The 25,907-nt window shown below is 39.1% G+C and overlaps 1 protein-coding gene across 4 annotated transcripts in view; it reads left to right on the top strand.

The window, feature by feature from the left end:
- LOC118118864 (glutamate receptor 2) overlaps nucleotides 1–25,907 on the top strand; it is a 59,620-nt gene that overhangs the window by 14,870 nt on the left and 18,843 nt on the right. For all 4 annotated transcript variants that reach the window (XM_035172349.2, XM_035172331.2, XM_035172321.2 and 1 more), the window contains exons 2-16: nucleotides 6,535–6,675; nucleotides 8,883–9,122; nucleotides 10,178–10,299; nucleotides 11,054–11,128; nucleotides 13,812–13,865; nucleotides 14,142–14,300; nucleotides 14,710–14,877; nucleotides 15,484–15,588; nucleotides 15,797–15,904; nucleotides 17,850–17,913; nucleotides 18,088–18,230; nucleotides 19,316–19,531; nucleotides 20,299–20,453; nucleotides 21,687–21,885; nucleotides 22,233–22,480. In XM_035172349.2, coding sequence (XP_035028240.1) covers nucleotides 6,535–6,675; nucleotides 8,883–9,122; nucleotides 10,178–10,299; nucleotides 11,054–11,128; nucleotides 13,812–13,865; nucleotides 14,142–14,300; nucleotides 14,710–14,877; nucleotides 15,484–15,588; nucleotides 15,797–15,904; nucleotides 17,850–17,913; nucleotides 18,088–18,230; nucleotides 19,316–19,531; nucleotides 20,299–20,453; nucleotides 21,687–21,885; nucleotides 22,233–22,480 — 2,197 coding nt within the window. The remainder of the gene's footprint in view (nucleotides 1–6,534; nucleotides 6,676–8,882; nucleotides 9,123–10,177; nucleotides 10,300–11,053; nucleotides 11,129–13,811; nucleotides 13,866–14,141; nucleotides 14,301–14,709; nucleotides 14,878–15,483; nucleotides 15,589–15,796; nucleotides 15,905–17,849; nucleotides 17,914–18,087; nucleotides 18,231–19,315; nucleotides 19,532–20,298; nucleotides 20,454–21,686; nucleotides 21,886–22,232; nucleotides 22,481–25,907) is intronic.

The raw sequence follows: 25,907 nt of genomic DNA on the forward strand, positions 1-25,907 counted from the left end.
AGACATAATGTATATCAAGCAGTCTTGTTGTAATCATAGTCCATGGTCAGCAGCCACAACGATCATGATCCACAATCAAGATCGGATGCCACTATAGTCCACTGTCATTGTCCACTGCTGCCATCAGGATCCACCATCAGCTGCCACCCAGAATGACTACTACACAGTCTTCGCCCATTCAGCGGAGCATGGTGGACTGAACTGTGGCCTTATATCTTATAAGTCTTATATATAGAAGGACTCTGTGAATGTGTGAATGTGAGTTGTCATTAATTACAGTTCATTTACCATGAACAAACATCAGTGCACATGAGTGCCAACATACTAGATAATATTGTAATATAATATAAGGACAGTAAATAAAAAATGAAATAGGTCTAATGTCATGGTCTAATCCCTCACTCAATACATTAGAGTATACAGTATTTTGTGTATATGCTGTTTATCCAATACATCTCCCCTTGGAGAAGTGTTCCTTCATGTTATGAACCCCATGTCTTAATGATATATCTTCGAGAACTGACATGGTTCTCATATCCTTGACACTGGGGCTAAGATAAGCATGTTTTGATTTAACAGTATTGGCTATAATAAAGCTACTCAAATTCTGCCCCTTTCATGATAGTATTCTACAATGTTGTGTTTACCTCAGTATTTTTAAAATGTCAGGATATGGACTGTGTTTATTAACCTTTCCAGCACCCAATTCCATCTCACACTCCAATAACTGAGTTCTGCGCCATAATCTGAAGCTCGGACTGTGTGGTCAACTGCATTGCTTTTTTTTGTTGTTTACTTAGCTTCATGTGTTCCAGTTTGAGCATCAGTGTATGCAGTCAGCCTGTACATGTGTGTCTTATATGCTTAGCTGTATGCATGTGCTGTTCTGGTGAAACCTACTCTCTTATTAATTAATTCTTCTGCCCAAAAATGTGTCCCTCTTCCTTTCATAAATATTAAGAATGATCTTTATGAGAGCAAGTGGAGGACAAACAACAACAGTCCTTAAACCCAGCACACTGCATGTTTAAATCTCCAACTGGTTACACTAACTGACCCAGACTCAAACAGACATAGTCCACCATGATGTCATCATTCATCATTACCCTCCATGTTTGCTGTAAATTGGGTAGTTTCAAATATGTGTGCGTTGGTGGTTATATGAAGATAATTTTCCATGAACAATTTTTAGTGATTCATGGAGACCCAGATTGTACCCACTAAATATGTTCATATTATTTACAGATATTGAGCAAGGGAGGGTTTTCTCTTTGTCCAGTGGAGTTTCCAGGAAACATTAACAATGGTGGGAGGATCTTTTGGAAAGTGAAACAGGGCCCTTACTCACCAAGGTAATTTGCCTACACAACAAAATAGAAATATTGATAGTAGGAGAGGAGCAGGAGCAGGAGCCCACGTGACATCCAGCCTAAGTTAATGACCATTATTAATGGTGGCCTTGTTTCTGTTGGCAGAAGCTCAGCGAGTGTATTCAGACTTGACAGTCCCGCAGTCAGTGCAAGCAGCCATGGTTTCTTCATACAACCCCACTCTCACTGCTCACGGTCAATCAGTCAGTGTGTACAACTATGACCTCATTCTGCCAGCGTCACCTCAACTACTGCAGCTGAGCTGAGGTATAATTTATTTTCTTAAATTGCTAAAGATCTTTTTCTTCCCCCGTCAGTGCGTGCTTGATAATACTTGATGAAAAAAAGAGACTGAATTGCAAACACATGTTGGTTTGCTCAGTGATCACATTTCATTCACTATAAATGGCTTGGTTAGGTCTAAAATCTAACTGAAAAATATTTTTTAAAAAAGTTGAAAAAGACGAAAAAAAATAAACGTTTGTGAAATAGTGTTTTCAATGGATCATCCATCATGACTGGCTGATATGTCAAAGTGAGGCAGCTCCACTCAGGCTCCAGATGCTGCTGCTGGGACAGAGTGGGACTGTCGATGCAGCCAGACAGCAGTGCATGCAGAGAGAACCCTGGAGGCCTGTGACAGTGTACCACAGTCTGGCAGACTTAAAGGAGCAGAGTTATTTCATTAATGACTTGTCTTTAAAAGAAGAAGAGCTCTGATTTCCCCCAAAGTATGATCCACCTTTGTTTCTGCAGGTAATTAAGTTGCCATACTTCTGGTACATAAGAAAGTAGTTCAGTTCCCAAGCAATGTGTTTTCAAGTACTGTTCATCACCTCTCCCAAAGAGGTTGTTCTCACCCCTTTCCGTTTGTCAGGTTGGTTTGTATGTTTGTAAGCAAGGCAGTGGACCTCCACACAACATGGTAGAATGATGCAGTATGAGTCAGCGAAGAACCCTTTCAATTTTGGTGCAGAACCCGTTCAGGAGGCGGATCCAGGATTTTTTTTCCAAATCTTTAACATTGCGAGATTGTCCAAATTTTAACTAATTTCCAATGGAATAATTCACGGATAGTGATGGAAAATATTAGGAATATTTAGGGAACGGATAGACATATGATTTCTATTTATATCATTTCTACTGGGCCTTGGTGGAGGTATGCACTCAACAGAGATGCTTGTGTTCCTTTACAACATGGTTCCACACTACATTCACTACTGCGCCAGATGGCCAGCAATGCAAACTTACTTGTAAAATATACATTACTGGCTAACTATCAAAATAAAAGGTTCAGTTCTGTGCAGACTCTGTTTTGTAAAACCTTGTTCAGGTTGTGTTTATCAAACTTAATTTCAGTTTGTTTTCTGACCTGAAACCCCATGTTGTCCTCTCACAACCCCACCTAACTGTGTTTGCCTCAACTTCTCCCAATGGAAAGATTGATCGTTTTCTTTTTTCTTCGCAGTGTATCCTGCTATTGCGACTAATTGCTGCAAAGTCACGATTCAATCAATCAGTGTCAGCTGCTGAGTTGCTTCAGTCACATCTCATTTCATGATGGATATAGTATGAGATAAGGGAAAGACAGGAACAATCGTTTTTGACCCCAGAATAAAATTCGAATTAAGCCCAAATCCATGACGCAAAAAAATTTCAATATCTAAATATTATCCAACCTTTAAAACACAACAAAGATTAAAGGAAAATCTTCAGCAGGTGAAACTGTTGTAACAGTGTCTTCACAGGTTTTAGAAAAAGAAAAAAAGAAAAAAATCAACCAGACAGCGAGTCCTCACTAACACCAAGAAAGTGGAGTACATTACACCCTACCTTCAATAACTGCACTGGCCTCTTTTATGTTAGGATAGATTCTAAAATCATCTTACTTGTCTTAAAAGCATTACCACTACAGGGTTCTTGGACCTGATTTACTTTACTGATTTATCTGGAGTCCTCAGGTCACCAGAGGCAAGTTTAGTCTTGCCAGAGTCAGAACCATGCAAAGCTAAGCAGCCTTTAGTTTTCCCCCATGTTTGGAACATGTTTGAGTTCTGTTCCGACTGTCTGATAATTTAAGACAGACCTTCAAACATTACCAATGAATTACATATCTAACACATGTAACCAAACTCTACTTTAGATTATATTCTTTGCCCGTAAAGCATGTAAAGCACACTGAAATGATTTGTTTTGTATCTACTCTGTGTATTCTAACTTATTCACTATATTCTAGTTTCTACGCATGCCAATTGACTGATGGTGCAGTCAGAGGACATGTAGGGAGAGCACAGCTTCTCCTCACAGGAGGAATGTGTCTATTTGAATCTATTTATTTATCTTAAGTTCAAAGTTGAGCTTATTCCATGGTCTGATCAGACGACGTTTTATACCAAATATATCTAAATCATTGTTGGGTGTTTGTTGCAGAACGCTGATATAAAGGAGAAGCCCTCTCTAAGATGTGTGTTTGGGAAGGGCAGTGAAGTTATCATTACATACTGTTACACAGAGAGCTTTGATGCATGGCAGAAATAATGATGATAATGAAGGAACGGCACAGACACAGGACGTGAGACATGGGACAACAGCACCCCTGTAGTTTTTATTTAAGTCTTTGTTTGATCACCTAGCTTTATGACCAAATAACAAAAACTGTCAGCCTCTCACATCATTCTATACATTGAGCCTGCTCTCATGATGTTTGAGTTGTTCCATGAACATTTACTACTAATTTTGTATACTATTTTTACTACTGACATGGCGTGTCCTGTGGAGGATCACTGGGGAATAGGGTCCAGACCTACTCCACAGTTTGTCTTTCACACATGAACAATTTCTCTGTCCTTGTCCCAATTGTTGGATTGTTGTTTTTCATTATCCTTCTCACTATTTCAACCAAAGCAATGAACCCAACACAACATCAGACTTCAACATCCCACATAAAAGATCTATTTTTGCACTTGATTCTTCAGGAATTTAAGCACGGCTAAAAGAGATTTGCTATGCTAGATTTTGTCCTTCCGGAGAAAACCTGAGAAGTGTGTTTGATTTGAACTTTAAACAGATGCACAATATAAAATCAGCTGACTACAAAAGCCTAAATGAGACACATTTTGTGGATCAAAATGTTATGTGCAACATGCATCTAACCACATGTGATGATTCAGACGATTTCGAGCATATCCCATGCCTGAGCCAAAATAAAGTGGCTTTGAAGGGCAGAGCCACGTTTTGGCTCCTGTGCTGTGAGGTGCTTCAGGGTTCCCGTAAAACTGTGGAAATAAGCCTACAGAGAGATCTACCGACTGCTGCTGGTGGGTTTAAAGACGCTAAAAGAATGCACATGCATTAAGACTGCTGCAAATAGTGTAACACATGCTGGGAAATGCCAGGAAATGTGCAGCTGTACACACAAAAACGTTTATGTACTTGTGAACCCAGGTTTGATCAAAGTTAGTTAGATAATAATAGCAGCAGGGAGGAACAAATCCTTGGGGATTCCACAAGCTGTTATTGAGATCAGTTCAGTTTCCATGCAATACTAATGGAGCATCAGTGTCGTTGCTCTAGCTGATGATGTTGCATGACCTCACTTCAAAAACCAGCGAGGATTATTTATATTTATTTGATGTTTTAAAAGAAAGAGTGATGCTTATTGTTCTTTACATACACACGTCTTTTCAAACATACTAAGGAAAAGCAATGTCATTTAGTTACATTACAGCTATTTGATTGCTTCCTCATTAGTCTACTCTACACTCAACACCTAATACAAAGAAAACACATTTCTTTGCAGAAAATATAAGGTAAAACAGACATTGACATACTGTGGCAATGTCCGATGCCACCGGGGTCTCCCACACACAGCCAGAGACAAAGGAGTTGTTTTTTCAGCATATTATTACTCATCACACGAGCAAACATAAATTAAACTCAACTAAATTAAATTGCCAGTCGTTTCTGCTGGCGCCTCAGCAGGGAGCGCTAATTGGCCAATTGCTCCCAACTTTCAACTACCTGGTTCACCTGGTATATAAAACAATATATACACCTAAAAAAAAACAGAAGTGCAAATATGGTACGGTGCAGATTTTAGTGGAGTTATTGCAGATTGGAGGAGTTTAAAAGTCTAATGGCCTGGGGGATGAAACTGTCTCTGAGCCCGGGTGCTGTGGTACCGTCGGCTAGACGGCAGCAGGCAGAACAGTTTATGGCTGGGGTGGTAGGGGTCTTTAATGATCCGGTTGGCCTTCTTCCTACACCGTCACACAGTCCTGAGAGTTCTTCAGGTACTGATATGTCTTTCACTGAGGACATGCTTCCGTCTGACAACTCAGCTCTGACCGGTTAGGTGCTGCAGTGATAAGTATCCTTCTGGGAGTTTCTCCCAGCCAACATCTGCAGCACCTGTCTGAACACATTCCGATTGTCAGTTTCTATTAGGATAACCATTTGGTCAAATTTGATGTGTATACACAAAACAGAGCAGATGTTTATGTCAATGAACTCACCTTTATTTTTCCAGGAGTTTTTTTCCTTGAATTAGTGGAAACTTTATATACTTTGAAATTCCTATGTTTAATGTTTCCTTCCCTTTAATGTGTTCAACATTAGATGAAAAACAAACTCTTATTTGTGTAAAAAAAAAACTGCTTTAAATCACAATTTGCCTGGCTGTTTCTTGCCTTCCTGCCACACTTTACTCCATGTTTGGGGTCAGTTGTCTGTCTGTTATTGTGTTGCTGTTCTTCCTCTTTTCAGGCAAAATATTGCATTAAAATGCATCATACTGCAGGACTACATGGTACAGAAGGTCCATATTCCAGGGCCACATCAGATGCCACCTGGTGGTTATTAGAGCACACAACAATAACCCTTTAGGTGTTGAATTAAAGTCAAAATGACCTCTACTGCCCCCTGATGGTACTGCAGTAACGATAGTGAACAAGGCTGTTACAGTTTGAGAGACAGCCGTCACTTTATTAAGTGCAGCAGTACAGTTAAAAAACAAGTACGACATACACAAAAACATCTCATACTCAAAACTGTGATCTTGTAATGTGTATTTTAGAATCTAATATATATTCAGCTGTTTATCTTCATGTTTTTCTTGTTTTCATGTCTCTCTTACCTTGGTCCTGTGTGTGTTTGTCTGTCCCAGGTGGTTTATTCCCCAGAGGTGCAGATCAGGAGTATAGTGCATTCAGAGTTGGCATGGTTCAGTTTGGGATGGCAGACTTCAGACTGACTCCACATATAGATAACCTGGAGGTGGCCAATAGCTTTGCTGTCACTAACTGCTGTAAGTATTGCTCTTCTCTTATTCCGAACAAAAAAAATTACAGATGTTAAAAATATTAATAATTATTAACATTAGAGGTGTAGAGACTGATGTGTTTGCTGTATTGTTTCAATCTAATATCCATTTAAAAATGTTATGGTATAAATGCTTCAGAAGAATATGAGCCCAGTGTCCCTGTTAAAAATAACAAGACACTGTAGCGTTATTTTATACTTGAGATCCAGTAACTGTGCAACAAAGACTAGAAATAAATGGAACGAGGACTCATGCATGCAGAATACTCTGTTTTCATCAGAGCATGATGTAACGGTGGCCTGAGGCTTAAAGCTCTGCTATACAAGTACAGTGCAGTGCATTGGATTAACATTGAGCTCCCTTTGTCTGCCATCTACACGCTTGTTCTGGACCTGCTTTAGTACAAAGTGTTAGGGGCTGGTCAGAGAACCCAAAAGCGGAACACAGAGACTGAGATAGGATAGCATAGGTAAACAGTCTTTCTTGAAACTTGCAATTGTCAGGTTGTGAACGATGGAACTGTGTCAGAGCTGGGTGCCGGAGGGGGGCCGATCTGAGGGAGGATCCAGAGCAGTGTGGTGAATAGTAGAGTTCAGGGTGGTGGTTGGATTCCTGAGATCATGAGGCAGGCTGAGGAACTGCAGCTACAGAGAAACACAGATTACTGGCTGGCAAAAACAAGGAATGATATATTTCAAAGAATGCCTGGCGATGCAACAGACTGAATAAACAAAGTCAATCTGTTGAGGGAGGAACCAGGTATTTGTAGCTGAGAAGGATTATGGTGATGACTGGCAGCTGGTGGCCTGACTCCTGCACATCTGACTCCACTCCTGTAATCAACACACACACACACACACACACAAACACACAGCGAAGGGGAGAGAGACACACAAAATTACATTTGAATTTCTAAAACTACTGTTGATTAGTGTGATGGACGTTGGGATGAATGAGAGCCTGAGGCGGTTGGTTTTACACTTAAAGCCTCTGTAACATCTGCCTGAAGGTAACCGGTCACATACAGAGAACAGTATGTGTGACGGGTCATTAAGAATCCCCTGTGCAAATCTGACCATAGAACCTCCGTAGATGGTCTGAGGGGAAGGACAGTCCTTTTTGACCATCACCTTTATAGACGTTTTTTACCATATTCTCTTGATTTTCTAGCTGGACTGTGAGCGTGCCGAACCATGCTGCCATTCCGTATCTAATTATGCTTTCTAGCACAGTAGTGTAGAATATCGACATGAATGCATAGGAAGCTAACTTCCCACACATAACTACTACATGGACACTCCATTTCAGATTGCAGTCCAGCCGTATGCCCAGATAATTAAAAGTGCTCACCTGCTCAATAACTTTGTCACTGATTATGACCGGGTCATGGACTCTCCCCTCTCTGGGGTTGAATATCATCTCCTTCGTCTTTTTGATGTTAAAAATCTGATGATGACTGTCACACCAGTCTTTAAAGGTGTCTTTTAAAATGTTAAAGGCCCTTAATTTAGGGCCCTTAACATTATGATGTCAGGCATTATTGCAGTATATGATGTACATGAATGCTGCAATTTACACAGAGACATGAACATGGACTTTTTATTTCTAGAGTGAAGAACAAGGTCACTGAAGTAGGACAGCTAAATATAGCAGCCAAACAGGCACAAAGGACTTCTGTGTCTACCCTCTAAGTAAAACAGCGGACGTCCACAATACAACAAATGTAACATATATGATAATAATGTGATAATTTTAGAGTAGCAAATATAATTGTTAAAAGATGAAAGGTTGTGTAGAAAGTTTGAAAAAAAGGTTTCTTGTCAGACACCATCAACACAGGCCTGGTTCTGCAATAAAAAGCTTAGCACCAGCTGGTTGGTCTGAGTAGCCTCTGTCTTTGCCTGAAATGCACCTTGAAATCTAACTACATGCACAACTCAACTATTTACAAAAGTTTTTAATCCAAGTTTGGATTATCATGGTAATAATATAATCTGTGTGATGATCAGATGCAGAGAAGCCTAAAGGTATTCGAGATCTTAAGGTTTAAGAGTAGTTCAGTATTACTGCGAGGTGCTGAGTGCAGGGACATTCTTCTTCTGTTACATAAAACCTGCCTTTGTCCTGCTTTATCCTCTGATTGTCTGTCTCTGTTTAAAGTGATATTAAAATCCTCTCTGTCTTTCTTCTAGTTTGTTCTCAGTTCTCTCGAGGTGTGTATGCCATATTTGGCTTCTACGACAAGAAGTCCGTAAACACCATCACATCCTTCTGTGAGACACTCCATGTCTCCTTCATCACACCATCTTTCCCGGCAGAAGGAATGAATCAGTTTGTTCTCCAGATGAGGCCAGACATCAAGGGGCCTCTGGTTTCATTAGTGGAGTACTACAAATGGGAGAAATTTGCCTATCTATACGACAGTGACAGAGGTAATGAGGATCTCGTGAGTCATCACGTACATTACATGTGATTTTAGTGGAGCTGTTGCATAATTGTGAACTTTTAAAGGATTTCTAATTTAGTTCTTCAAACTAACAAGAATTTAGTACTGAGAGGAACTGACTGACTTTACAATCTCTGGCAGAAAAACAATGTTGTGTCATAGTAGCTTTCATCATGTTGAAATAATCAAGTCATAAAGTGCCTTGATCTAGTTTAAAGCATTTTAATCGTCATGTCCTTAAAATGTATGTGAATTGTCTGTGTGTCTCAGTGGCTATACAGACCAGTTGGCCGTAGAATATACAGTTTTTTTTACATTCATGATTTTGGAGCGCACCTATATTCTGACCTTTGCTTGAATTGGCAAACTTAGCAAAAGTATACATGCATAGAAAAAATACATTAATTTGATTATATTTACTGGAAGCAAAAAATTTATTCTATTCTGTATTCTTTTATTTTGGGTTGCTGGACAACATAATTGAGTTCATAATAAATCTGACTAGATCCGAGATCAAACATTTTTACTTACTATGAATTTAGGTTTTGAAAGTAAAAGTACCTCATTTGTACATTTGGCTACTTTTCTGAAACTTGAGATATGTATTGAGGAATTGAGAGGTTGGAACTGATTTCTGTTTCTGTGTTGGAACTGATGGCTTGTCTGTATTTCCAGATATTAATGGATGAAAAGTCAATGCACACATTGACAGATTTGTCTACTTATTTACAGATGACAAAAGTACCCATCTCAACTGTAGACTTATAGTTATATTTAGGAGTCACTAAAGCTTAAAGCAGAATCTATAAATATGATAAATAATATGGATATATTTGATAAGGGATATAAATGGATTCAGACTTGATAAGCAGATTTGAAATTGTAGTCAGGTTTGTTAAAATGCTGTGGAACTTCACCTTACCTGGCAAGCTCTGAAAATTGTCAGGAATACTAAAAGGATTGCATTTCAGATTTACCTGTAATGCATGTACAATGTACTCATTTTACTAACCATGTCCTGTTTGTGAATTGGTTGTATAGGTCTTTCTACTCTTCAGGTAATACTGGACACAGCAGCTGAGAAAAAATGGATTGTTACAGCAATAAATGTCGGAAACCTGAAAGATGAAAGGAAGGACGAAGCCTACCGCTCCCTGTTTCAGGTACATATGTTCTGCTCATACATAGCACTGAACCATGTTGGATCTCACTCTATTGTTAGAAATTACGAAGATGCACAAAAACAGACACCACTTTCAAAACTTGCCACCATAGGTTCAAAGGTTTAGTTCTGACTGTGATATCTGAAGCTCAGTAGTGTTGTTTCCACAGGAGATAGTGTGGAGCTTCCCCGTTATGTCATCCCACCAGAGTGGCTGGTGTTATGTGGCATAGTAGCCTGTTCCAGTCCAACAGTGCAGTAATAAAGGCAGCAGTGCAGTTGGAACTGGAAAATGTAATAAAAAATAAATGGTAAAAGAATGTATGCTATTTAATGTTAATGTAAATATTGTCTCCAGATTAGAGTACATACACTAGTTCTTCCGTCAGCACATAAGCTCCTTCTTGTGTGAGACAACAACTTTTTGCACATCTAGAATATCTAATGAATTGAGGTTTTTTGGAAATGAATTTGGTGCTAGCTGTATGGAAAATAGTTGTTTTACACTTGTAAACTATCCACCAAATGATTTTAAATAGCAAACACCAGAGAATGGTAATCAAACAGCAGCATGCAGCTGGATGACATGCTCTCATCCTACAAGAAGGCACCTAAATACCAGTCTGGAACCTTGCTGCACTTCCGGAAAACACCTCTAGGTGTTTGCGGAGCAAGGATTCATACTGCAGACCTACACAATAATAAGGACTTCAGTATTGGACAGTGTGAAATGCATTTTTTTATTTGTTTTTTAGGACCTAGAGATCCGTAAAGAGCGACGCATCATCCTGGACTGTGAACAAGACAAAGTCAAAGACATCATGGAACAGGTCGACTCCAGTCTTGTCACTTCTGCTACTACTAAAAGAAAATTGTCTTTTAATCTGCTATAAAGTCATCCCCTGCATGATATCTTCCTGTAAATTGTTTCTCCTTTGTTTTTGTTGTCAGCATTAGTACTAAATACTTTTACCGTGCCAACTTTTCTTCAAATATTTTCTTGCAATGGAATGTGCTTGCATGCTACATACAGAAGGTAGGAATAGTGTTTTTTTCAGGGTCTGGTTCTAGGTTGACTATACCCACTCAACTTATCTCTGAGGTTACCAAATCTATTGCTGAATGACTTGTGATAATATAGCAAAAGTCTGGACCCAAACGCAGACTTAGAAAATGTATTTTCCAACAAATGGGTTAAAGAAGCCTGGTCTGTTTTACTGAGGAGTGAAGACTAGAGAGCCAGCTGACAGATGAGCACGCTGCAGCAAGTGGATGTGAACTGGGAAAAGGCACAGGTTACAAGCGAGGCAAAAACAACAGAGCAAGTAAAAACATTTTGGTGGAAAATTCTCAAATTTAGCTAGAGCGCACTGTACCACTGAGTGGAAGGAACAATCCAGCGAAGTGTGAGTGCAAGGTCCGGGGTTTATGAACTGGCAGGAAAGAGTTAGATGAGATGCAGGTTAGACCACTTCAGCAGTTCAGCAGAGAGAGAGAGAAGCCACGCCCACCAAAACACAGAGACACAAGGGAGGGGGAAAAACAAAGGTTAAGACATCGAGGTCATGGCGAACCATGACATGACTGTCCCCTTTTGCTCCTGTTTGTTAACAATAAGAAAAGAACTACATATTCATATAGCCCACATAATACACAACATAATTTCAGTCCAGTGTTTGACCTTATGTGGCTAAAGGTAATTTGTTTATTATTAAATATTATATTAGGGTTCTATGACCTCTTTAATATACGACGGGGCTTGATTGTTAAGGGCTTTGTATGAGAGCAGCAGGATTTTGAATTATGTTCAAAATTTTACAGGGAGCCAGAGAAGCTAAGAGAGGAGTAACATAATCTCTACCTAAAGTTCCTGTCAGCACTCGTGCTGCAGCATTTTGGACCAATTATAGGCTTTTCACTGACTTACTGGGACATCCTGATAATAAAGAATTACAGTAATCCAGTCTAAAGGTTGCAAAAGCATGGACTAATTTCTCAGCATCTGATGCGTAGGATTTAAACCAACCTAGTGCTGTTCCTTTAGAAATGGGAAGGGATCTCCTCTGATTTACTACCTTTACTACTGTGACCTCACGTCCCTGTCAATGTGATATATTAGGACGGCCCATAAAGAATTTCATTACATCTAGTACAATTCACCTGGATTGATTAACTGATTAGATATCAGTGGTCAAGGGTCAAGGTCACGGTGGCCCCAAAAAACATGTTTTTGTCCTCTTGAATGTGATGATCTCAAGAGTGCTTGAGGGAATGTCTTTAACTTTTGATCAGTTGTCACTAGGACCAAGGTTTTTAGATAAAGTGATTATATTTCACATATGAATCTGGAGAAATATGTAGACGGAAACTGCTCTGATTGGCGGGGGCATACAACCGCAGTGCAGTAATTTGGTCCAGAATGAGTGTAGCTGATGAAACAGTACAAAAATCTGAACAGAGGTGAAAGCAGTCCAAACAGGGAAACATTTAACTGAGCACACAGTGGCAAACATAACACAAGGGTCAGCAGCGTAACATAACTGTGATGGGTCCCGGTGCAAATATTTTTCTTGGGCCCTCCCTTCCATAAAAAGTACATGCTTGTGCGCACGCACATGCACACACACACGCAGACACCACGGACAAAGGCTGGCACAAGTGAAACATTCAATCTAACAGCTGCCCTGGACTGAAAAATCACAGCCTCATTTCACCAACTATGAGGCTCATCCACAACAGCTTTAAATTCAGACTACACTAATAAAGCAACACAAACTAAGTCGAAAAACACAGAACAGCCATCAAGAAAAGCACAGCAACTGTGCTACAGGTCATACAGTATGAATGGATGATGACACAGCACCTGAACACACAATCACCTGTATTTATAGAATACATCATTTGTCATCAATGGCACAGGCCATCACAGACACAGATTACAGTAGGTGAGCATTTTCTAACATTCCAGAGGTAATTATTCAACCATCATAGATTTAAATTCCCAATCCCACTGCATAACAAAGAAGAAAAAGCTGTACAGGTTAAAAGTTCATCCTCCGGGCCTTGCGCTCAGCAAAGTCACTGACAACACTCCTAAAGTTCCGATTCCTGGCTCTGTTGTTCTTTATTGAGAGTATTGCCAGGCCACTGAGTATTTCTTGTCCAATGCTGCTCCTTAGATGGGTCTTGAAGAGCTTTAGTTTTGAAAAAGAGCACTCTGCAGTGGCAACAGTTACGGGGTATGGTGAGATAGTAACAATGCAGTGCATACAGTACATCGCTGAATGAGGCTGCCTTTGAGCTGTTTTCGACGATGAGCACCATGGCTAGATCATGGTATTAATACTGCCTGAGCCTTTTGCTGCATGTAATTGTAAATGTAGGTAAAACAAGGTTTTCACAAGACAGCATCAACAGAGTGATAAAACCTTAAAAACACAGCTGTGCATTTTAATTTTGTTGTCATTGTTGTTCTGGATGTTATTGACTTACCCTGTTCTATTTTCCCATCAGGTTATCACCATAGGCAAACATGTAAAGGGATATCACTACATCATCGCCAACCTTGTGAGTTACCGGCTTTTTCTAGCTCAGTCTGTCCAAACACTTCTTATGGCTGATATGAAAATTTGGTAAAAAGCCAGTTATTAACTGTTCTTGAGCAGTTGGCTGGCAGTAGAAGTGGGAGTACGACATAATATGGTCTTGATCTGATACTATGTATTACCAGGCCAGGATCACCGATATCAAGACTAAGGATGCTTTTCTATCGTTAATAGCAGCAAATGTAGGAAAAAGTCAGAAACCTTCAATTGAAATGATTTTCTGTTGTTCTTGTTTCAGGGTTTTGTAGATGGTGACCTCTCTAAAATCCAGTATGGTGGAGCGAATGTGTCTGGGTTTCAGATAGTAGATTTTGATGATCCTGTTGTGGCAAAGTTTGACCAACGATGGGAGGCTCTGGAAGAGAAGGAGTATCCTGGAGCTGATACACGCATCAGAGTAAGAATGGGATTCTCTGACACTTATGTAGTATAAATTGCTCCAGAAATAGGAATATATGTAGGAAGATTCAGCTCGAGCCAAGGATCAGTTTAGCATGAAGCAATGCTAATATTGAGTTTTACCATCTAACAAAACTATGTGTATGAGTGCTTCCGGTATATAATATTTTGATGTGAAGCACTTTGTGGCCACACTTTCCACACGCACATATTCATCATTACTCTTGCCCAAGACGTTTTTTGATTGACATTTAACTGACATGTGTTTGTAATAATGAGCTGCTAGAGAGACGGATGTGGTTTAACAAGCTACAATAGCCACAGTAGATGATGGCTCTCTGAATTAAGTCAAATGTCTTCATATAGTCTACAAGATTTAACATTGCCAATGTGTCTGTATCTTTCAGTATACCTCAGCCCTTACATTTGATGCTGTCCATGTAATGACTGAGGCATTTCGCTTCCTGCATAAGCAAAGAATAGACATGAGTCGTCGTGGCAACAATGGGGACTGTCTTGCCAATCCCGCAGTGCCCTGGGCACAAGGGGTGGAGATTGAACGTGCCCTAAAACAGGTAACCATGGATCAGCAGACAGACCTATCAACAGAGATAGACTGACCTAGTTTTATAAAAATTAAAAACAGTTAGTGGTTAGCCTGTGTGTAGGATATTCTATTTAATGAAGTTGAAATGAGAGTCAGGATTTAAAACTCCTGAGTTTGTTTACTGTTAGAAAGCTGATATGTCTACAATGAAAGGCCATACTCTACCATGTAACATGAACATAGTATACACATTAGAGAGGGAGTTGGGGATGCATTTACATGTTTCTTGTATATGAACGCTTCATGGGGTCATTGATAATGATAATTGATAATGCTTTCCAGACATATAAACAGCTGCTAAAAAAATTTCGTTTTCAGATTTACTTTAGGTACTAGTCTGCTACTAGGGCTTCTTTATTATTATTTAAACTAATAAAATGCACATGTGCTAATAAAATGTACATTAGCATTTTCCACCATAAATTATAACTCATGAATAGAAACATGAATTTGTGAGTGTGTTTGTCATATGTATGTGTGTGTGTGTGTGTGTGTGTGTGTGTGTGTGTGTGTGTGTGTGTGTGTGTGTGTGTGTGTGTGTGTGTGTGTGTGTTATATGCATTTGTTTGTATAGGTGCGAGTGGATGGGTTGACAGGGAACATTCAGTTTGACCAGTATGGAAAGAGAATCAACTACTCAGTAACAGTCATGGAGCTAAAGAACAACGGGCCTGTAAAGGTAACTAAACAATCAATTTGCCATCAGTATTACCATGACAGCATGGAGCTATGTGGAAGATATATAACCTTTGTGTATGTGCGTGTGTGTGTGTGTGTGTGTGTGTGTGTGTGTGTGTGTGTGTGTGTGTGTGTGTGTGTGTGTGTGTGTGTGTGTGTGTGTGTGTGTGTGTGTGTGTGTGTGTGTGTGTGTGTGTGTGTCTGTCTAGATTGGCTACTGGAATGAGGTGGATAAGATGGTGGTGACAAAGTCAGACCTTTACCCCAATGACACCATGGGGATGGAAAACAAGACTGTCATTGTTTCAACTATACTGGTATTTATCCATTATTTCAACACTTGGGGTGAAAATAAGCAAAGTTACTCAAGCTGTTGGGTAGATTTTAAGAATATTAAGAAAATGTGCCACTAGGGGGCACAATAGCAAACATCACAGTTTTTCTGAATTGCGAAAACACATTTCCTGAAATTTACTCTTCATTTCTCAAAACAGTAAACACAAACCCAAAATTCAAGCTACACTCACAAAAACTTGTCTTGCGAAATCAAACAATTGATTCAAAGCTATTTTATCTTTACCCAAACCCAAACACTGCTTTCAGATAACACACTAAGGCTCAATCCCATTTCACCCCTTGGTCCTACCCCTACCCCTTGTTTTCGAGGGTTATCTTGCCCCTTGAAACAGAGTTACAAGGGTTAGTGGTTGAAATCTTCCCCTACGAATTGGGACAGCACTTCAAGAAGCCGTTACATCATCAGTGGTCGCCGTGGGAACCCGACACATCATCAGAAGTCGTCGATGTAAACAGGCGAGACAAAAGGTTTTGCCCGGGGATGTCATTGTAATAACATTGTTGCGATCTTAAATAAACCAATGCTATTGCTTGCAACAACTAAAGTGACAAACCTATAATATCCTAATAACATCTATGCTAATGCAGGTGAATCAAATTACCAGGTAAATGCTTAGGACATGTTTTCCTGCTTTCCCTTCTTACTATGGCAACAATGTTATAGCACAATGACATTTGACATTCATTCAATGGAAATTGAAACGCTTGGATGTTCTGCATTATTTCACATATATCAAAAGCACACAGCTTCAGGCTGCTAGCAGTGGTCTGTATGAAACCCTGCCAGGATGCTTTGTTATTAGAGGAGCAGTTCAGTTCAGTAACCTCGCTGCTATACGCTGGTTAAATTAAGTGCAATGTGTATCTTCAAAGAGGGGTGGTGCGACATGGAATTATATAAAAATACGGGTTTATTATGCATAATTCAGCAATAACGATGTAACATTAGCATAATAGCTACTAAGACATTGGCAGGTGTTACGGTAGCGATTATTGTTTAAAGGTTGTTGTGAAAGAACTAAACTAAGATCTTACAATTATTAATGTAATTTTTGATTCCTTATTATGGAGGAAATACTACATTTGTGCTGGTTATTGAGAGGCAGCCTGGGACATTTTCACAGCCCTCGGTTTGAAGTGTGGGTCTGACAAATCTCTGTTTCTAGGGCTTTATAGCCCTAACACTTGGCCCTACCCCTCCATTCCAACAAGAATCGGGAAACCCTAACTCTACAGGTGAACTTGCTAAACTGAGGGGTAGGTCTAAGGGGTAGGGGAAAGGGGTGAAATGGGATTGAACCTAAATCAGTATATTTCATTCATTCTGCCTCAGCATTATGACTCTGGGCCGGGTCAGACCAAAGGACTTCATTTACATTCTACCACAGTGACAGCTCACAACCCAAATGACAACATCAACAGGAAGCTCTGCCTGCTCATGACCTCTCTGCTCATGTCTGAGCAAAGCATCCCATAGACCATCAAGAAATGTTAGAAAACATTCAGTGTTGCATGGCCCTAAAATAACTTGATTGGACACGTGTGTGTTATATTTTAAGTGGTGGTGTTTTAACAATGAAAACAGTTTAGTTTGATGTGTTTAGTCTTTGGGGCCTGTGTATGTCAGTCTGGGTCAAAGTGCACCACACTGCTAACTGTGTGTTTTACCAACTGTGTGATTGATTTGAAAAAGTTGTTTTGCCAGTTGCCAGTTTTGTTTAAAGAATGGAGTTTAATGTTTTGGAAATTAAGAAAAACTGTAATATATAAAAATGAAATAAAATAGTCTAATATATCACTATTACTCGTAAATAGATTGTTTACGTCTCTTTTAATTACGTTAAATTGAGTTATTTTTAATGAGGAGTGCATGAAAGTAGTAGAAGTATGTTTGTGTGCATCTAGGAAGCCCCCTACGTGATGTTGAAGAAAAATTCTGAGCTGTTTCAAGACAATGACCGTTATGAAGGTATGTATTTGTACTGTGCATGTGCATGTAGGTGTGAGAGAGAGAGAGAGAGAGAGAGAGAGAGAGAGAGAGAGAGAGAGAGAGAAAAGTCTGGAAGTCTTTCTAACATTGCTGATGTGTTTGCTGATGTGCTTCTGTGTGTTCGTCTTATTTTATTTTTCGGACTGATATAAGGTTACTGCGTTGACCTTGCTGCAGAGATCGCAAAGCACTGTGGCATACGCTATCAGCTCAGGATTGTGGGAGATGGCAAATACGGTGCAAGAGATGCGGAAACTAAGATCTGGAATGGTATGGTTGGAGAGCTGGTGTATGGGGTAAGCCTTAATCCACATGCAGAAAATATAATATTACATTATGATTTTTCCAATCTTGCCATGTTTCAACCCGAGCATGGAGTAAAATTGTAAATGAGCAATCACTGTCTGCACATTTTTTTAATTCAAAAATTTGTTTCACATATATGACTTGCAAAGCTTTGTAACATTCCTAAGAAAATTAGTATAGAGATAAAGCTTTATTATTATTATTTTATTTATATATATAATAGGAATTCATTCCATGATAATATGAATTATGAAAAGTATAATTGTATAATGAGAAAATATTTTTGTTATAATGTGAAAGACAGCGAAAACCTGTTTTTTTGTAATTTCCTGGAATCACAAAAATACACATCAGTACCATACTGATACATTAAAAGGATTTTTTATTGAAAATTAATTGTGCTTCAGAGATTTCATAATATCAAGATTTGAATTACTGTATAGCCTAAAAACAATGCTATATCATCATAGGCTGTATGTTGCCCAGCTCTATAGAAAGGTAGTTAGATGGATTATAATGAAGCAATTCAAAATTTAAATGTTGAAACTTCAAATTCACTTGTACAACTTTTAACAACACTGGCAAGTCCAGCTTTCGGTGCATCAGTATGTACATAATGAAGATTTGGCAGTCAAAATGTTTTCAACTTTATGATGTTGCATGGTTATTTTTGGCATCCCAGCTTACAACACTTAAATTTCACTGTAATGCAATAAATACAATAAAAGTAAAATTACAAATGTCATCTGTTCCTTGGTAGTTTTACAAGGAGGGAGTTAGAGCAAGAATGTGCTCAAAACAAATGAAATCTATTACAACTGAGGCTCACACAAAACTAACAAACATCTATGCACACCTTTTGAATGAATGGATGATGTGCTGTCGAGGTTGTGTGCACATGAACCAGGTTTTGTAGCCTGGAACACTGAGGCATCACACCAAATATAGAAAATAAGTTCTACAGTTACATTGGTCTTGTTGTGTGTGTTTTTTGCATCTTTTCCAACAGCTGACTCAAGTCTATGAAGAGATCACACCATCAAACAGTCTCACTCTGGGTTTGTCTTTCCAACAGAAAGCAGACATAGCAGTGGCTCCCCTGACAATCACTTTGGTTCGTGAAGAGGTGATCGATTTCTCCAAACCCTTCATGTCTTTGGGAATCTCCATCATGATCAAAAAGCCACAGAAATCAAAACCAGGAGTCTTCTCCTTTCTGGACCCACTGGCCTATGAGATCTGGATGTGCATTGTCTTTGCCTATATAGGAGTTAGTGTTGTACTCTTTCTGGTAAGTGAGTCTGTTGATTGGGTGTAGATGTGTTTTCTTCCCACCAAACAGGCTGTCAGAGGTTCCAAATATGGGTGTGTTACACACATGCAGGGATATTCTACCTATGATACACAACATGCAATCATTGTTTAAATTTTTTTGAATAACAAGATAGTTAAGCTTATAACTTGAGTGGATAGAGAGACACAACTGCGTTTTTGTGTATGTGATGACTGTGAGATGAATGTAAGCTATGTGAGTATTATATGTATTATGCCAGAGACACTTCCTACGTTGTAGTGCAGGGCTGCTAACTCACTAAACTGCAATGATATCAATATCACTATCGACAGATCTTTTCTCTGTCTATTCTTGCTTCAACTGCATGCATCACTAGGTGAGATGCCAAAACTGTGTGATATACATCTATACAAAATAGTTTTCATGTAAAGATATGTGGCTGGATGAAGTTTCACCCACGACCTTAGAAAAACGGTGGTATTCGGCCACAGCAGCTGGCTGTGAAAGATGGGCCCGAAGCTGGTCCAGATACAGCAGTCTCACACACCAAACTAATACACAGCTGCCTGTCAGACGACATGTCATAGTGATATAACTGTGAATAAACTTTTCATGCTGCCTGCGCATTTAACTTTTGTCAACACATCTTGCTTGTGTTTATTCTTCTCTATGACACCTTACTACCAAAGTAACAGAGCATGTTTTCATCTAAGTACAGTGCAACAGGGAAAATCAAAGCTCTAAATACTAATGTTATCTTGTAGGTATCCAGATTCAGCCCCTATGAGTGGACACTAGAGGAGCCAGAGGACGGAGCGTTGCCATTAACAACTGAATCCACCAATGAGTTTGGGATTTTTAACTCCCTTTGGTTCTCTTTGGGTGCTTTCATGCGGCAAGGTTGTGACATCTCACCAAGGTTGGTATGGTACATTCCTTCAGTATTAATGAATGAGTTTCTGATCTTTTCTCATAAACATGGTTTATGAGACAGAGTTGCTCTCAACACTGTCAGAGGTGCTTTTTTCTGAGATTGTTATAGTTTGACTTCTCTATAATGACAGGTTTTGTAATACCTCAAATTAATCTACATACGGTTGCCAGGATGTTAGGTCACCTCTCAAGTTTTGATTTTCCCTATATCATTACTTTTGCCAAGGAGGTTATGCTTTCATCCGTCAGTTTGATTGTTGGTTGGTTTGTAAGCAAGACTGTACAAAAACTACTAGACAGATTACCACGGAACTTGGTGGAATACATAACATTCTGGTGCTGATGTGGGTTAAGAGGCAAATCCAGTAAAATATTTTATTTTTATTTTTTAACAATTTCACAGTTTGAAACAAATCAGACACCTTTAGGGAACTGGTATCTATGAGTGTGTGAACTTTGGTGTAGCTTGATGGAATTTACAGGGACTGTTGGGCCTTGGCCGAGGTATGTGCCACACTGAGTGTCACATTAGTTATAAAACCTTTCATCATACTGAATCCAAGAAGCATGGATGTGAATATCAAATACAAAAGAAGAATAAAGGCAAGAAAAGTATGTGTGCCCTTTGGACTGACCAGGTTTTCTGCTTTAAATACTTTAATAAATTATTAACTGGAAATGTCCACACTGTGGGACTAATAAAGGATTATTTTATTTTATTTTATTTTATCTTATTATAATCTATATAAAGACAAAGACTCCATGTTTCTCCAAAGAAAAAGTGAAACTTTAATGTTCTGTGCAAGAAAGATAACCTCATTCAAATTCATACTGACATTTGTAAGAAAACAAATTAATCAAAATCGAGCCCTGTAACCATACATAACAGTAGGTTTTGTGGTTCAGTCCATTTTTCCAGACAGGGATTTCAATAGTATAAGTAAGGATGTATAAAGTTTAATAAAACTCATGAGAGGAATTAGAGATTGTATGATGTTATACAAGCTACTAAGGATTGTTGCTCTCTTTTATCAAAGCAACATAATGACTTTTGTATCCAGGGAGACCAGGGATGCTCCTTCTCAAGGCCTTCAATTATCCTCTTTACTTGAACCTCCTAGCTAGCCCATGAATTTCAGTTTTGGAAACTATAATAACAGCATAGTTTGGGCTGTTTGTCTTTGACTCTGTGTGTGTGTGTGTGTGTTCTTGTCTGCAGGTCCCTGTCAGGTCGTATAGTAGGCGGTGTGTGGTGGTTTTTCACTCTGATCATAATCTCATCATACACGGCCAACCTGGCTGCCTTTCTGACTGTGGAGAGGATGGTTTCTCCCATCGAGAGTGCTGAAGACCTGGCTAAACAGACAGAGATTGCATATGGAACCCTGGACTCTGGATCCACCAAGGAGTTCTTCAGGGTGAGGACTTCTTAAACTAATAGAAAGTAGGTTGCCACAAATGCAACCTATAGTTTTAAATAGTTTTTGGTAAGCTTCTGGTTTAAACAAAATAAAATAATACCCTCCTCTAATGAGTTAGAGGAGGGTATTATTTTATAATGCCTATGCCCCCATTACATGCCCATGCAAAAAAAGAACAATAGGAGCAGCACCCTTCTTTTGATGTTTCTCACAAGGTGCCCTCTTTGTGCACTCTGTTAGAAACATTGGAGTGGTATATAAAAGACTAGATTAGTATTTAAGAGTATAAAATGGTACCCCAGATGTTCAAATTAAGTTGTAATAGCCTCTATTCTTTTTTTAAGCGTTCAAAAATCGCCTTGTTTGACAAGATGTGGCAGTACATGAAATCAGCAGAACCTTCACCCTTCGTCAAGAAAACATCAGAAGGTGTTCTCCGTGTGCGGAAGTCCAAAGGGAAGTATGCTTACCTACTGGAGTCCACCATGAATGAATACATTGAGCAGAGGAAGCCCTGCGACACCATGAAAGTGGGAGGAAACCTGGACTCCAAAGGCTACGGCATCGCGACACCCAAAGGATCCCCATTAAGGTGGGTGGATCAGTATAACAATGCTAGCCAACCTACACTGCCATGTACCATTCACGCTACTAACCTGCTGCCTAGCATTCTGTCCCTCTCCCCATTCACACAGCTCATTCCTCCTCACTGGAAAGAGCAATTCATGCAACTGCTTTGTGCTTTGAGTTAGGGTGGTGAGTGGATTCAGAATGTCCCTCCCTCAGTGCTCTGCAGTAATGATCAGAAATCACTGGCTGACCGTCTGCTATAGTAGTCAGATGGTGATTAGCCAGTGTGAGCTGTGGCTGTGGTTATGTGCAGCCATGCTCAAGAAAATATCCCACCATGGGGAGCGATATAGTCTGGTCCCAAGCCTTAGTGCCAATTGGGTGTTGCAGTATGCGAGTGTGATGAATGGGGCATGGCGGCTTACTCGTTGTTATAATAATCCACCTACCCTGATGACATCATCCCAGTGGTTTGTATTTTGTACCATGGCTACCACCTCTGACCAATGGCTAGTGGTGGTTGCCCTGACGACTGTGGGTGGGCTGATTGAATTTGAGATTTCAGGTCTTGAAGAAATACTTCATCTCAACAATTCGACAGATGTGCAGCATTGGGTATAGATAGTATCATATAGTTTCTTTACGTTGTAGTGTTATGTTTTTAGAACACTATACACTGAATAAATGTGATTCAATATTGTTCACAATCGGGAGACTTTGGTTGCAATTTCTTTTTTTACAATTGTGATGAGCTGGTTCTTCAAGACCTGGCTCAAGGGATTGTTCTTTCTGAGTTTATGACCTGAACACTTTTAAGTGTGCATCTTTGTGTGTATGTTTGTCTATGTGTGTCTACATTTGTTTTCCATGAGATGTGTCATGTGTCTCCCTCCAAAATAAATAGACTTGTTTTTTAAAAAGATACAATTTTAGCCACAAACCTTTTTATTACAGTTTTATTTGAATAAATAAACTCAGATTATTTGATATTTTGTTACAGTAGCCTCTCAGCAATACATAAGCTAACGGTTTTGGTAGCCAGGGAAAGGATGGGTTTATGTAAAAATCCTTTAAATATATTAGGTAATATTTTAATTTACAGGTGCCATATTTTTCTAGAATAGCCAAGTAACTCTAGGAATTTTCCCAGAAACAACTCTAACCTGTTACTTATTGCAAACCTGAAATGTCATACAGTCATAGTCTGTGCCTATTGCTGTCAGCAGCAGCAAATCATAATAATTAGCCTCCACTGGTTATCATAACATTTTCTGCAATGATAGAGACTTCAATGTTTATACATTACTTCCAACTGCTATCAAATCTCAATATTAAGACTAAATTATCATTCACCAGATAACAAGAGAGGTAATTGGTGAATGGACTTGCTAAAGTTATATTATTTGAAGAGTATTCATAATAATATTACCGCATTACTCTCAAATTTACTGCAGGGCCTACATAAAGTCAAGATAAGATACATCTATGCTTAGGTTGACATGACACTAGAGTGTCACAAAACTTGTTACATGGAAAGATATGAATGTAATTATTTTTCAGTGCTCAACCTGTGCCCCCAGAGCCATGTTCAACCAATCTCAGCACTCCTCTGAAGATGTTTTTTTAAATATTGAGATCTTGAATTAGGAACGTTGAGAGGACAACATTGAGATTGAATTTTACATAATTTTTTTTACAAAACACCTTTACAAAATACACTGCAGGCCTTTTTTCAACCTTTATCAATTATAAATATATGATCACCCTCCTGTCTCGCAGAGTACAACAATTTATATATTGCAGAGATGTACAAACAATTTACATTTCACAGTTAAAGATTTTTAAATTATAGCATTATGAGCCATTTTAAAACTTATTTTAAGTACAATCTTGTGGGCTTGGAAATGAGAACAGTCAACATTGTGGTGAAGTCAGAAAGTGTTAAAGATTTATTTATAAATATAAAACCTATAGTGTAGCTAGAAATAAATATATGATACAAACAGTTGCAAAAACAACTCTCTGTACAAACCATATGCAGTGCATATACTGGGATAAAGAAAATCCAATTAAAATGTCTAACTGTCCTACTACTTACAGACTGCAACACACTTCCTTTTTGAAATCTTAAGGTGAAATATGTGTGTGTGTGTGTGTGTGTTGTTGTGTGTGTGTTTGTGTGTGTGTGTGTGTGTGTGTGTGTGTGTGTTGTTGTTTGTTTGTTTTGTTTGTGTTGAGCTGCATGCTAGTCACTGTTTCCCACTTTTGTGTCTTTTCAGCACACTGATGGCTGCGTGGTTCTGTCTGCCCTGCCTTCTCTCTCTCCTTCTTTGTATCTGTCAGATGGTTTTGAAACTTAACCTTGGCCTGCAGAATGTTTTAATGATGATTTCAATTTCCTTTAATCGTCAAATTTGCAATTAAAGCTGCATTAAGCAATTCTTTTGTTAGACAAAAGGGCAGTCGCAACTCATAGTAATGGGTCTCCAAACATCATCATATTAACGAATCAAGTTCAATATGATGTATTAACTTAAACAGAACAACCTGAACTGCCAAAAGAAATCCTCTTCACTAAATAACCAAAAGGAACTAGGACAAGTATGCAGACTACAGACCAGAGACAGCTCCAGATGGGACATACTAGTAGAAGCAAGTAGATGGGAGTTCTCGTTTTAGGATGATGCGGGATGATCAATGAAGCCACAGTGGAATGGTTACAGTGCCATAGGTAATATGACATATTTATGAATGAAACATGAACAGTGTGAACAGGGTTTGGTCAATAGTGAGATTTAAATCAAATCCTTTGGTGGTGATTGGATCTCAAATGTGGGCATGGATATACAGCTGAAAAGATGTGCAGCTAATGAGTTGCAGAGGACTAATGGTTAGTTTCCATATACAGTACATCTCCTTCACCTGTGTTGTAAGGCCATAGACTGTATGGACAATATTACTGCTCCCTAGAAGTAAGGCCAAATCATCTTAATTGCCACACAGTGGCTGACTGCCGGATAGATCATAAATCCTTCCTCCTCCATGTTAGCAGATGGTACATTGACCAAATTAATAAATTAATGAGTTATCGGATGCTAAAAATATCATGATTGACTGCTCAGACTGACTCACAATTGGTTAAGCGTGTGCATCGTTACGATTTTGCCACTGGGGCTCCATCCCCCGATCGCCACTGTTCACACTCCAATAGTGGCGATGCATTGTAGATCTTTATATTGCCAAAGTCTATGTATAAGACCAAGCAGAGGTTTACCTGCTGAGGTTCTGCTGAGGTTCAGATGGTAAACTTATTTTGATGGCAGACCACTTTCCTTTTCTTTCTTCTATTGTTATAAGAGCAAGAAGAACCAAGTTAGCTGGATGAAAATGAACAGGATCCTTTAAGTTAGCTTACATCATGTTATGCTGGGTTAGTTAACCTCAGTTTA

The sequence above is a fragment of the Hippoglossus stenolepis genome, chromosome 2 (genome assembly GCF_022539355.2).
Source record: "Hippoglossus stenolepis isolate QCI-W04-F060 chromosome 2, HSTE1.2, whole genome shotgun sequence".
Lineage (NCBI taxonomy): Eukaryota > Metazoa > Chordata > Actinopteri > Pleuronectiformes > Pleuronectidae > Hippoglossus > Hippoglossus stenolepis.